Source organism: Rhamphochromis sp. 'chilingali' (genome assembly GCF_963969265.1).
Source record: "Rhamphochromis sp. 'chilingali' genome assembly, chromosome: 1".
NCBI lineage: Eukaryota > Metazoa > Chordata > Actinopteri > Cichliformes > Cichlidae > Rhamphochromis > Rhamphochromis sp. 'chilingali'.
Genome location: NC_137929.1, coordinates 29,352,833 through 29,367,147, shown reverse-complemented (window position 1 = coordinate 29,367,147; position 14,315 = coordinate 29,352,833). Strand labels below are relative to the sequence as shown.

The window sequence follows — 14,315 nt, the reverse complement described above, 5'->3', positions numbered from 1 at the left end:
CAAAGCTCTTCTTTGGCTCCCTTTTGTTCTGTTCCCTGTCAAGAGGATCCCACATGACTTTAATAATGTTGAGATCCAGGCTCTGAGGAGGCCAATCCATGACTGATAATGTTCCACTGTGTGTTTTTCTATCCAGGTATAATATTAATGCAACGGCAGTGTGTTTGGGATCATTGTCATGTTAAAAAATGAAGTCAGTCAGTCGTTTCCAGATGGTATTGCATGGTGGATCCAAATCTGACTGTACATTTCTGTGTAATTATGTTTCCAATTCATTGTTTCTGTAAATAATATTTGAATCCCTGAACATTACTGACTGAAATGCAGCTCCAACCCATCATAGTGCCTCTGTTGACAATGATTTGAACCCAAAATTTCAAATGTGGATTAATTGCTCCATGAGACTTGTTGGCACTGATTTTCAGTCCAGTTGCTGTGTAATTTGGCATATCTCAGGCTTGTCTCCCTGTTTCCCTTTCTTAAGAAAGGCTTCTTGACAGCCACTCTTCCACTGAGACTATTTCTGATGAGGCTTCAGTAACAGTAAACGGATCAACTGAAGGTCCAGTAGCATCTCTCATGTCCTGTGTCAACTCTTTGCTGTCTTTTTCCCACCTTTTTCTTAAGGACATTGCTTTCACATACTGTTCATTTGCAACAGATAACGTTTTAGGTCTGCTACTTTTTCTTCTATACTTCACTTGCCCAGTTTCTGAGGTGCTGTGCCGAAATATGCCAAGTTTTCAGCTAATATCTCTTTGAATGAGTAAAAAGCAGCCCGTGACCAAAGATAAACTTTGACAGACCTTCAGAAACCCTGGAGAACTACTGCTCAAGAGCAATAAAACCTGACTCCTTGGAAGCAAAATATAAGGACATAAGGGATGATTTGTGACTTTTGCAAAGCTTTGTACATCAAATGCTGAATTGGTCCAAAAAACAGTTAAATGCAGCTAAAATAATCCTTTTTCAGAGTATTGAGAAAAGAGATCTGAATCCATTTATGACAGATTTAACTAGGCTGTCTCAAACAATGACTAATGCTGAAGGCCTGTGACAGGCAGGTATAAAAATATAAAATGCTGAAGCTGCTTAACACTGAGCTAAGATGTTTTTTTCCACCTCTCTTCCTTTCTATCTTGTTTCAATCTCTTGTCTTTCTCAGCATTTGGCTGAGTCAGACCTCCCACATAAAAGTGGCTTATTGTCAGAGTAAGAGGGGAGTTACAGGGTGGATAAGCAGGGAGGTGGAAGTAAAGATATAAATGGTGAAGGGATTTAGTCAGTATCAGCTCCCTGAAAGCAGCTTGTATCCCTCTCCCCGTTGGTGAAATGACTTCTTACAGACTGACCCTGTTCTTTCCTGCTCTCCTCTGAGGTCTTGATCCATAAAAATAAAAGCAATTCTGGAGAGGGCAGAAATAGTATTAAGAGGCTTTCTTGACCAGCCAGTGCCTAATAGTTGCTTTTCCTTTGCAACAATGTGGAAAACAATGCAAATTACAGCACTGCTACATTTCTGTTGTGCTGCTAGATCTGAGTCACAATTAACAGATGACAAGTTCTTTTCTCGTGTCTACTAAATGTTCTGCATTTTGAGTTAAAATCACATCATCTTGTGAAGTAATAAAAGCACAGAGTATACTGTTCATTACACTTAAATGCATATTAGACAAATATCTAGCTTTTCCATGAACTTGTGTGGGTGGCAGCATGAAGTATTCATGCATAAGTGTGTGGGTGAGCTGTATGTGGTTAACAAGCTAGCAGTGCATGGGAGTCATATTTAATTAGAAGCATAAACTGCCCTGTTGATTGGACTCTCACACAAATGCTTTGGATTGACTGAAAACCGTTCCAACAATTCGTTGAATTGTTTATAATTAGTGCAGCATATAAAAAAAATGCAGAGAAAACATGAATTATTAAAACAAATACATCCCCGGGCTCCAGCCATGGTAGGCATGGGCCTCACGGTAACTTCAATATATCTAATATGAATGAGCGCAATATTACTCTTCCTTTATAGTGTATTTTATGCATTTTAGAGACTGTGTGTTTGCTCAAGGGCACTTAAACAAATACACTTCTGCACCTGTGATTCACGTTCGGGTCGCTGAGGTCAGGTGTTCCTCAAAAGTAATAATTTTAAGGGCCAAGTTTAACTGCCTCAGACAAAATCGCTGGGCTGTGTGTGTTTGTCTCCCAGACCAACTTTTTTCAGGTAATAACCTTCTGTGAAAGTTTTGCTGTGATTTATCTGTAATTTCCTGTTGTTTGCCCCATGAAAGCAGTTGGAAAGCTGTTTTCTGCTGTCTTTTCTCCACTTAAATGTCGGTTTATAGGCAGGGTAGGTTAACCCCTCATGCCCCTCTGTCTCTCTTGTTACAGCATCTATTAAGTCGGGTAGCACTTTGGCAGGAGAAGGCATAGACTGGTAAAGAGGGCCAGCTCCATCCTGGCCAGCCCCTAGACTCCATAGAGGTGATGGGTGAGAGGATACTAGCCAAGATAATGTCCATTACAGACATTACCTCTCACCCTCTCCCAAATGCCACCCAGCGAAGGCTCTGATCTGGCTCACTGGACAGCTTTGGAAAATTTGAGGGAGGCCATAACTTTTTTACTTTAAAATGTATTTTGAAAAGTTTTACAGCTCTTCCTAGTGATAAAGAAATCCCTTGTTTTCATTAATAATACACCAAACTAACAAATAAGCAAATAAATAACAGAAAGATTCATGTTTTTAAAAAATCTATATAAATTTCTGGGTTTTTTCTAACAGTAATTTAAACAAGATCCTTTTCTATTAAATAACCCCCCCCCCCCCCCCCTCCCAAAAAAAAGTGTTATAATCACAGTTTAATCTGAGAAATTAGATAATTTTACACATTTATTTCTTACAATTTATGCACAAATAGTTATTTCATTTACAGGAGCAGGATTTCTCTGTTCTGCAGACAAACTTAATTGTACTGTTGAAATTGCACTTCTTTTTAAGTGTGCATTTAAAGTTTATGTGAGTTTGCTTTGTTTTTGGGACTTTAGCTCTGGCCCTACACGGCAGCCAGGCCTTCTTCCATGTATGTAGGGCCTAGTTGTCAGGGCAGCCAGCAAGCGGCGCCTCAGCCCCAGCTGAACTGTCGGTGCGGCTATCGCTGGAAGTGTCCACATAGGATCGAGTTACTCTACGCCCCATCTTTAAGCCCCAGTCAGTGCGCCGTTAGCCGCAGGACAACAGAGGATAGCTCAAGATCCTGGCCGCCGGGAAAGCAGAGCGTCCACACTCATGTAAGTGACTCTCTTTAAACGGGATTCGCTTAAGGAAACGTTACTGAAGTCTTCGGTGTGTACTAACTTCAGCTTTTCTCAAGCTAGACACCCCCTTTGTTAGCTTTAATGTCGCTAATTAGAGGAAAACATTGTGAGACGTCTTCTGTAGCGGTTGCTCACATAATCACACCAGACTGCCTTTAAATAGATCCAAGAGGCTTTTTTTTTTCAAGTAAAAGTGTTTATATATACTGCAAGAAGCCAGCTTGGGCGATTTTCTGTGGCCATACAGAGCCCTGATAGTGTGTAACTTCTTTCCCGTCCCCGCGTCGGGAAGCCTGTTGCTTTCTTGCTAGATGAGATGGGGAAAGAGGAGGAGGAGGAGGGGTTGAGAAAATCGGATTGTCCCGAGTGCCTTGTCGACTGTATTCAAAACACCACCGAACCTGGGCAGGATATACCAGCTTTAAACAAATACGACGTACTAAACGCTTTATTAAGCAAGAAATAACACGGGTATAGTGCTAATTTCTTTGATTTTTGGTGGGTAGGAACTCCGCGATAAAATAACTGCGTTTTCTTATTAGCTAACTATACTCGCCACAAACCTCACTAATGATTATTTTCGCAAGGAAATGCTACCCGCGGAGCTAAACGACTTTTTTGGAGGCTGATATCTAGTGTGTAATAGCGGCTAATGAGCTCCTCCGGCCTTCTGTGATTCATTACATACCACTATAGTGTGTGCATCCTTAAGCGATTCACTTAAGGAATGGTAAAGCTACTTTCAGACACTGAACCACATATGTCATTGAAAAAAACCCACATATAGTATACTACTGTTGCCACAAGTGACTGTAAGGTGCGTGTGAAGGCAGATTTATTACATAAATACACCACTACATGAGTGAAATACACGGCTAACATACTAGCTCATCACTCAGCATAAAAGGTAGGACACATGCAGTAATGAGTGAAGCAAATGCATAAACAAACCAGAGCTGTGGTGATCCTTTTGCCACAGATACTGCAGCTATTCTGAGAGTCTATACAGGGCTTTTAATTGTCTGAGCAATCTCCTTTAATCGTGTAACGTCTCCCTGAGTCATATCATGCTTGCTTACAAAGCCACTCTCTGCAGCCAAGTGCCATGTTCCCTGCATGGGCTCTGTTAGCAAGCACCCCTTAAAAGAATTAGGTAAATATAAACAACATGATCACCTTCATCATGCATTACTGTTAGCTTTTAAAGCTTTAAAGGTACTGAGAGTCTTTATGAGCTTATTGGCACTGTCTTTTTTTTTTTTTTTACACAGTAGAGGAGTCACTGCTCCTTCTCTTGCCTTTCTGATCTGATTGCATGCACTTTGAAGGTAACAGTTTTTTTTCCAAGGCAGCATTTGGAGTCAGTTTCACAAAGATATATATTTTTTGACAGATTCGATAGAACAAATAGCCAGACTTCACATAGATGTTTGAATCCACCCATTGTGCAAAATGAGACTTTGATTTCAAGCACAATGGTACAATGAAATATTGGTAAATTAAGACTTTTTCCAGGTAAAATAGTCAGAAAATATGTGTCTGAAAGGAACAGTGAGCAGGATGACACCAGTCAATAGCAAGGGTGATTTACTGAAGCAGCTTTTAGGGAATTTAAAATAATAACTATAAATTCCTGAGCTGATTACTTCATAATCAGGTATCCCTTTAGGTATTTTTTTGTGCAGAATATAAGCGCTTTTTTCCTCTTTTGCTGTGTGTTACCATAGACATTATAAAAGCCAGTGGTAACCATCATAATGTTGTTGTTCAATGATAATGAAAAGGCAAATGACAATTAAACACACCAGCACTGTCACTAAAACCTGACATTAATGTTGCCATAAGACCAGCTCACTGTGCTATAATATCAATCTACGATTGATTGGGGTCAGTTTGACAATTACATGTAATCTGTCTGCATAACTATTACATTTACACTCAGCAGCCTTCCGGCTCTACGGGAATATAACCAGAATACAAACAACTGGCAGCCAGTGGAGTTGAGTCCTCTCGCGTTGTGCTCATTGACAAAGACTCAATCTATCTGTAAATTAGACAGCAATTATTTGCAAACCTTTGACAATCTCCCTGAGAGCGATTGCAGTCATTCCAAGTCAGTCTGCAACTATTTGCAGAAAGGTTACCTCGTATCAGGTGACCTGTGCTATCACCTTACCTTACCCTCAAGCTCTGGACAATCACAAGTTTGGTCAAGCCAGTGTAAAGTAAGTTTGCACACTTACCATTATCTCAGATTGGTGTTGCACGAGATGATCCATCTTGTTTGTAGTAATACCCAACGAATTTTAATTTAGCTAATAAAAATGTATTTTTTGGTGTCGCAGAACTAATACAATATCACCACCTAAATTAGTGCGATACTGTGCTCTATCTGCTCGCCCACCCCCCACTCCTAATATTGACCAACAGTTTAAACACTCATTTATGAGCTAAGTAACACTGCAAATAAAAAGTCAGTGTAAACTTGTAATTTATAAGGAAAAAAATGAACAACAATTAAATACGAAAATTGTCATGTTAGCAGGGTGTTGTGTTAGTTTTAAAGCAGCTTATAAGATTGTTGTATGAGAGGATAATTAATTATCATTGTTGTATGAAGTGAGGTGATATTTATCTGATAAAAGCAAAATGGATACTCAAGCTTCATCTAATACCGGCTGTATGAAATTTCAGTAATGTAAATTACTTGGTATTTATTCATCAATAAGAGCATTAGTGGAATACAAGGGAACTAAGAAGCTTGAGTAGAAGCGCTTTTCTGGCAGCCGGTTTGTCGAGAGACTCGACAAACTGGGACAGTTATTCAGCACAATGGTGCTCTGATGCACACAGTGAAGCATTCTTCAGAGATAAATATGGACCTAACAGAAATGAAATAAATCTAGTTTCTTTTTAATGTTAATCTTTTGAACAGAAAATGTGTAAGTTGGGAGGAGAACCCAGGAGGAGCATGAGCCATTTTTCTTGCTCTGAGAGCTTTGTGGAAGTTAAAAATAAAAGGAAACAGCGTGAATTAGTGGTCTAATATTTAGTTCTCTGATTGCTCACAAAAAGACATTAAATACTGAATTTGTCATTTTCAGGCCTTGATGAAGGGAACACTACACATTCATCCGACGCTCTAAAAATGATAGAAACAATGGGTAAGTGTTTGGTTTTTTAATTGTTTTATGCCAGGCATCTATAAAATATTCATGATTTCATCCATGATTGAACCAGCTTTAGGGTTGAATGTGGTCATGATAGCAGACTGCTGAATCCAGTACCAGTACTCGGTTTAATTAAGATTCAACACTGCCATAATCAAAAAAAAAAGAAAATCTTCTTTTAAAAATGAGCAGTTTTTGCACGGGGGTTTGGGTGTCCGTCTCTGCTGGCTGTGCTTTGCACATTTGGCTTAAGCTGAGAGTTTTCTCAACCAGCGTAAGAGGCCCTGGATTCAGTTCAATGTCCGTGGGCTGCCAATGTTGCCATATCTGATAATGTTGCCATAAATTTGATTGTTTGTTTGTGCCCATAGAGATTTATTTGCCCAACTGTCAAGCATGACGCCAAATTGGTGCTGCCAGCTTCTTTCTTTAAAACAGCAATGTGTGGTCACTCTCAGGACGCGAATGTTGACTGTGTGTTTGTCAGCTGCAAATGATGAACTGTGATGAATACGTGTGCTCCAGGCACTGCTCTGCTGGAAAAACTGATAACACTAATTCTAAATTAGCCTAAGCATCGTTTCTGCGTTATTATTAAAAAATAAAATCAGAGTTTTCATATAGCTCCAGATCTTTAATAAGTCCATTTTGGCTGAAAATACAGATTTATTGGTTGGGTTTCACAAAAAAAGAAGCTTGTTTTAACGTATTTCAACTCTTTATCACTCTACAGTTAAACATTTAGTCAGCTCATTATTCCTGCCATTGGTAAATATCATCTTCTTTCCCAGTAGGTCTATGGCAATTAGCACATTTGGCTGATGTATCTGTGACTCCTTAGGCTTTGCTCAAGGACCACCTTTTCTTCTGCAAACTCACACATAGTTAGGTCCTTAGGTTTCTGGACAGTGACGCATTATTTGTGATTTTGCCTCTGTACACAGTCACAGTGGATTTCTAATTAAATTAGTCAAGATGTGACTGAAGTGCAGACTTTTAACTTTAATTCAAGGGGTTTTGCAACAGTTTTGCATTAACTGTTTAGGAATTACCGTCATTTTTATACATAGCACCCCATTTTCAGACGTTCAAATGTAGTTGGACATTTGACTGACAAGTAGTTTCATTGGCAGGTGAGGTCGATTCCCTCATTACTCATTTATGAGGGAAGTAATGAGTCCAAATGTTGAACTTTATGCCAGCATTAGCAGTTCAATAGAACTCTCAATCTGAGGTTTTAAAGAGACAATGATGCAAATGAGGGACGCTATCATTAAGCTGAAAAACCCAAATAAACCTGTCAGAGAGTTCGTCAGTCTGGTGCATTCAACATCGAAAGAAAACTAAAATGGGTAGTTACAGAATTACTTCAACGACTAATCAAAACAACTTTGCAACAACATATAACCAAGTCAAGACTACACTCCAGGATGTAGGCATATCATACAATCAAGAGACGCCTTCATGCAACAAGGTACAAACTCCTGGTTACCCCCAACACCAGGAAGGACAGATTAGACTTTGACTAGACCAGAAATAATCGAAAAGAGCCGGCACAGTTTTGAAAAAAGTCTTTTGAGAGATGAAACCAAGGTTAACTTAGACCAGAATTATGGGAAGAGAGAAGCATGAGAGAAGGCAAGGAACAGTTCACGATCCAAAGCATACGTGAAGCCAATGTTATTCTATGGGTATGTAAGGCTACAGGTAGACCTAGGTCACACGTGTTTATTGTTGATGTGGATGCTGGTAAAAGCAGCAGGATACATTCTGAAGTATAAAGAGCTATACACTTCTCAGATTCAGCCAAATGCAAAACTGGTTGGATGGTGTTTCAGAGTGTAAATGGAAAATGACCCAAAGAATACTACAGAATCAATTCAATGAACATGTAAGGGACCTAGTGTTCAACAGAGCATGCTTTTCAGTTACTAAAGACAAAACTAATTGCAGCAAAGGGCTTCAAACAAGCAGCACATGAAGGTGACTGCAGTAAACACCTAGCAGCATCTACACGGGCGAAAAACAGCATTAACTTATGCTAATGGGTTCTTACAGTCCTTATATTAAAAATTATGTTAGCTTGACTGCAATTCGTAAACAGTTAATGCAATACTTTTGTGGAAAAGTGTCTTTGTTCAGACACTTATGGACCTAACTGTCCATGCCACATTGATTTAGTATTCCTAATTATCCACATGGAGGGAAGGACAGTGGAAATTTTACATTTGTCTGGACTGAGCCAGTGGTGAGCAGAAAAAAATCTTACAGGGCTCAAGTGTTATTGGCCTATTTACAACTTTTTGTTCAAACAGCAAAGCTTTTCAGTGCAAAAAGTGTTTTGGACCTCGTGCACGGCCTATTAGGTGTTAGTCACAGTTGGTGAGCTTCTGAAATTGCTTCATTTTTGCTCAGATGACGTCTGGCTGGCCCATCCTTACTAACAAGCCACTCTGGAGTTACTCGGTTGTAGGGCTTATAGAGGATCCAGCAAACAAAGCGTGGAGGTCCCAGTCCTTTTATCTTTTCCTCCTGGTAACCATTCATTCTACGCTCCTGTGTAACCCACCATTTGACCCTAAAGTCAAGAAAAGGAAACATTGCTATTCCAAAAACAAGCAGTGCATTGAAAATTGAGTTTTTTTCTTCTGTGCAAAAGCTTGTGGCTACATGATTTTGATATAGGCCTGTTGAGAGTCAACCGGCCTTAACTAAGCCTAGCCTATACATTTACAAGTCATTGAGTTATTGTTAAACATAAATATGTTAAAGTCATGTTTCAAATGGTTGTGGAGGCTTTTTTTTAAAAGAATCCTCTTAATAATTAAATCAGGATGCCTAAATGAATAAATGAGGTAATAGCCAAACACTCTTCCCACCCTCGCTATCTTCACCCATGAACTGATGAAGTCTTTGTCCTCGCCACCTCTCTCCACCTCTGTCACTCCCACACCTCCGGCTGCCTGCATCGTCGCCTTCACTCTGGCGCTGTCACTGAAACATGCGACGGTTTGCAGACACGCAGCGTGCCTTGCAGGCGGTGGAGCGACTCCAGGCCAAACTCAAGGAGCGGGGAGAAGTGCCCACTGAGGAGAAGCTCAGCCTGCTCAAGTCAGTGCTCCAGAGCCCCCTCTTCCATCAGATCCTGGCCTTGCAGAAGTCTGTCCAGCATCTCAGAGATCAGGTAAACCCCAAACCTTTTTGCTTAAAAGTTTTATATTTTCTCCAATTTGGCTCACATTTCTTATGCCATGTTTTTCTTAGACTGTGTGTCTTAAGGATAGAGATTATATGATGTCACAGATGGTTAAAAACACTTTCTACTTACTTTAAATGTAATATTTATACATTAATATAACTTATCAATAGTTGTCTCAAAATGGCTTCACACTGGCGACAGTTGTGGCAGGACTCATTTTGGATACTGCCGTTAGTTACATGTCGTACACTGTGTGCACTAAATGCCTTCTTGAGTGTTGAAGTTGTGTATGCAGTGGAAGTGATGCTGGAGTTGTTGGGCTGACTGGTGCGTTTTGAGAATATTTGGCTTCTGACCACTGAAATTATGCTAGATTCTAATATTTAACACACATAAACTCCAGACAGCAACCATTTAAGGGATGGTCAGTGCCTTAAACACGTATTTATTGTAATTCTATGTTGAGTGTTTTCCGTCATCACGTCTCATCCTCCTCTGCCTCACTGTTTGGCGCACTTCCTATTTTATTTTGAAGGTTAGCTCCTCATGCGGCCTCCTGTGCTTTTACTTCCCTCCTTTGTTCTTTTCCCAATCTCATTAGCGTTTGATTGACTTCACCTTTTGCACCTTGACCAGCCTGCTGTTGTGGCTAAAGTGTCTGTTCTTACAGGTCAGCTATTGTCTATTTCTACATGTCTGTGGGACAATCTGAATTCGTTCGCTCTGACCGGCCTGTAACAGTATTCAGTGAACCTGCAGTGGGATTTTGTCAGTAGTTTTTTCAGCATCATGACAAAAAAAAAAAAGGAATTTCTAAGATAAAACTGGAACTCCTGCTTTAGCTCTACCTCAGCTAGGCTGGAATGTTTCTGATATCCTTATTCAGGTTTTTATCTCTCCCTGCTTCCTTGGTGACCTCACTGATTCTATTTCTGGCTTATGTCAAGACATCCTTCCCTCACCCTTTCAATCCCCATTCCCAGTAGTGTTTGCCGCTATGGCCAAATTGCTGTCAGGGTCCACACAAGCCAGATATAATATGGGTACATGAGCAGAGATACTTTTTTCTGGCTGATTCTCCCCATTGAGAATTAAACATCTGAGTGGAAGGAAAGCGCTCTCAAGTCACAGAGGAAAGGGGCCAGGGTAAGCGTTTCAGAGAAAGAGACGAAAGTATGCGAGCTATGCACTGGGAGGAAGGGATGTTCGCTTTTTTACCCCTTGTGGAATTTAGATTTAAAAAGCCCCGTGGCATTTTTGTGCGCCAGCGATTTGACTTATTTCAAGAATAGGTACCTTCTTTTGTGTGTGTGTGTGTGCAGATTCCTCTGTTTTATAATAGAAAACTTAAGAAGCAGCCATTCAACTTAAAGTTCGTTCAAACCAAAGGATGGACCTTTTCTGTGTTATAACAATAGTAATATTTTTGAGAAATGAATAGATAAAAAAGCAACAACTATAAGTGTGTTATGTTTCTTTGGGGCTTTCAGACCCAAGTTGTGTTTGTGTGGCCGTGTAAATCAGAACCAATTTGGGGAGATGGTTTGTTTTTGTGTTTTGAGGCTGACACGCAAACACACACACACAGTCACTGCCCATCTTCTGGCTCTGCTAGTTAGGCCTTGCTTAGCCCACGTCGCTATGGCGACAAGGCCCTACTCTCCAATGAGAAAGAGGCCGCTGCCACTGTGTGAAGTGGGGCAGAAACAATTTCTTAAATGTTCAAGAACCAAACTGGAACTTTAATCCTCTTAGCTGGGCCCCAGCTAACAAAGCTCATGCATGAGCACGGCAACTTAGCAGCATGCTACGCTAACTTAGCCGGGCCCACGGGGTTTTGTTTGCTGTGTGCGGCACTAATGCATCCTGTCCAATGGAGTTTTGTTTCTGAGTGCTAATCTGGGACTGTATTTAAAGGAAGCGTGATGTACAGTACATGTTCTCGAAGCTCTGAAAGTCGCACAGTCCAACTTCCTAATGCAAATTTCACAAGTTCACAAGGACAGCTTTAGCCTGGCAGCGCCATATGCCAAATGGAGTGTTTATAGAATTATTGCCGTGCATTACGTCCGTCCTTTTGAATCCAATTCGGAAAGTCATAAGCATTACACCCTTTGGCTAATGAAATCGGGAAAACACTTCTTTTATGTAGTTGTCGCCTTCATGTAATTCATCTGTCACACAAGTAAAGTCATTGCAGTAATTAAGAGCCGAGCATATTAAAGCATCCAGATGGCCAGCGATGCTTCTCCCTGGCCCCGATAAAAATATTGTATTTGGAGCCTCATCACTGTTGGAACATCAGCTAAGAGCTATTATCTCCTGAAGGATTAGAGTGCCATAGATGCAGCTAATCATGGAGGGATAACAAACTGTCTGCCATCTCGGTGGTTTTTTTAGACACTCAGATCCAGAGTTTTGGTGTCTAAAATTTAATTTGCAAGATCTTTATGTTCAGAGTACAAATGAGGCATAATGGGCCTTTTTTTGTTTTGTCCCTTAAAACTTTTAATTGTCTTTGGTTGGATTAAAGCCAGCAACTGCTGCTGTGTACAGGATCGCTTTGGAGATTTTCTGAGCTGTTATGCCCCATTCAAACTGAAAGCCCAGCAGTTTTGGATTTGATTCAATAGCATTCATGTGTTTGAATGTGGACCTATTATGCTTTTCTTTATGTTTTGTCTATATACTACAGCACTGTATGCCAGCCAATCAGGAGAAAGATGGGTAAACTTTTATATATGTAGTGTTTCATGTTCACTTTAAAGGAATGTAGAAGGAAGATCCAAAATCCAGGAGTAAACATAGAAGTGTCAGGGAGGTATCTGTAGTTTTCACATTTCTGTTTTATCATTTCAGGGGAGTGTCCCTTTATCACGAGGGAGTGATCTCACAGCAGCCAAGCCCAATGGCAGCCATGTTTCCTGCTCAGACACCCCAGCTCCCACGCACGCCAATGGGAAGACGTCATCCGAAGAATTTGAACATATTATCCACTCCATGGCGCAGGTACAAACAGCTAGAAGGGAGGCAGTTATTGTAATGCGTGCTAACATTTTGTTAATTTATTGTCGGTTTAAGCTAGATGGCATATATTGACAAAGCGTGTGGAATCTGCATGTCGTCCCCGTGTCTGTGTGGGTACTCAGGCTCTCTCCCACAGTCCAAAGTGTCTCTCTGTGTGACTGCCCAGGGTGTACCTTGTGTTTCGCCCTACGACAGCTGGGATAGGCTTATGAATAGAATAGAACTGGATATGCAGAAGAAAAGGGATGCGCATAAGCTAAAATAATGCTATTGTGGCAAGTCTATTTTGAAACCCCAGTAGACTTTTTTTGTCAATCTTTTAACATTTTACTGATTTTTTTACACAAAAATAGGCAAGATTACTTTTTAATAAGTCCTATAACTCAAACCAAACATTCAAAGAGAGTCAAAAAAAGAAGAAAACTCCACACAGTGCTCCTCTCTCGAGGCACTTCAAATAGACTTCTAAAGGCTGCCTGTAGCTTTGATGCTTTAGTGAATCAGCACAAGGCCAATGTATATATATATATATATATATATATATATATATATATATATATATATATATATATATATATATATATATATATATATATATATATATATATATATATATATATATGTATGTATGTGTATATATATATATATATATATATATATATATATATGTATATATGTATATATATATATATATATATATATATATATATGTAAGTAATACAAGGTTTGTGTGTGTATTACGCAGGGACGTTATGTGACGCATGTGGATCTGCAGAAGCCAGTGTCCGGAGGTCTTGGCTTCAGCGTGGTGGGCCTAAAGAGCGAGAACCGCGGAGAGCTCGGCATCTTCATCCAGGAAATTCAACCAGGAAGTGTCGCTCACTGGTATGCAGGAAAAACATGCTGCTATGCAGTCTTCCAGACATTCTTTCAGCATCTGGTTAATTGTTGATTTCTAATTTGAAATTTCTACGACTTTGTTTCAGACAGTCAGGTGGGTGCGTTTACAGATTGTCTTGGGAGATTAGAGATACTTTTATACTTGCCAGGAAATACCAGAGTAAAGCTGTTGTGAGCTGTTGCAACACATGTTGCGTCACACCAATCCTAAAAGAGTGGAAGCTGCATTTTTCATGTTTCAGATATAAACACCCTTAAATGTATTCACCCAAAGACAAATTCAAAGTTACAGGTACAAAGATTAAAGCTATAATGTGGTATCTGGTGACTATAAGGGTTCTCATTCTGTGTCCTTGCCTCTGCTGCATGCTTCTTCCCCGTTACAGCGATGGGAAACTCAAAGAAGCCGACCAGATATTGGCCATTAATGGCCAGCCTCTGGACAAGACAGTGACCCACCAGCAGGCTATAGGCATCCTGCAGAGTGCTTCAGACAGGGTGCAGCTCACAGTGGCCAGAGGGCCAATACCTCAGCTGGCCAGTCCTGCAGTGTCCCGCACGCCCTCTGCTGCCAGCACATTATCAGCCAACTCCAGCGCGGTAATGAGTACACTGACACACCAGTGGGGCCTCTGCAAGGAGCGTGTTGTGATCTGACACAGTTTCCATGTGGGGACTTAAGAAACTACATGCACTTTGCT

The 14,315-nt window shown here is 40.3% G+C and overlaps 1 protein-coding gene across 5 annotated transcripts in view; it reads left to right on the top strand.

The window, feature by feature from the left end:
* The first annotated feature begins 3,149 nt into the window (after positions 1 to 3,149).
* mpdz (multiple PDZ domain crumbs cell polarity complex component) overlaps positions 3,150 to 14,315 on the top strand; it is a 50,589-nt gene continuing 39,423 nt past the window's right edge. For 2 of the 5 annotated variants that reach the window (XM_080876633.1, XM_080876630.1), the window contains exons 1-6: positions 3,151 to 3,291; positions 6,423 to 6,482; positions 9,506 to 9,672; positions 12,547 to 12,696; positions 13,460 to 13,599; positions 14,001 to 14,214. In XM_080876633.1, the coding sequence (XP_080732759.1) occupies positions 6,467 to 6,482; positions 9,506 to 9,672; positions 12,547 to 12,696; positions 13,460 to 13,599; positions 14,001 to 14,214 (687 nt within the window). In that variant the 5' untranslated portion in view covers positions 3,151 to 3,291; positions 6,423 to 6,466. Of the gene's footprint in view, positions 3,292 to 6,422; positions 6,483 to 9,505; positions 9,673 to 12,546; positions 12,697 to 13,459; positions 13,600 to 14,000; positions 14,215 to 14,315 lie in introns of all 5 variants that reach the window. The other 3 variants (XM_080876632.1, XM_080876631.1, XM_080876634.1) reach the window with 2 other exon arrangements.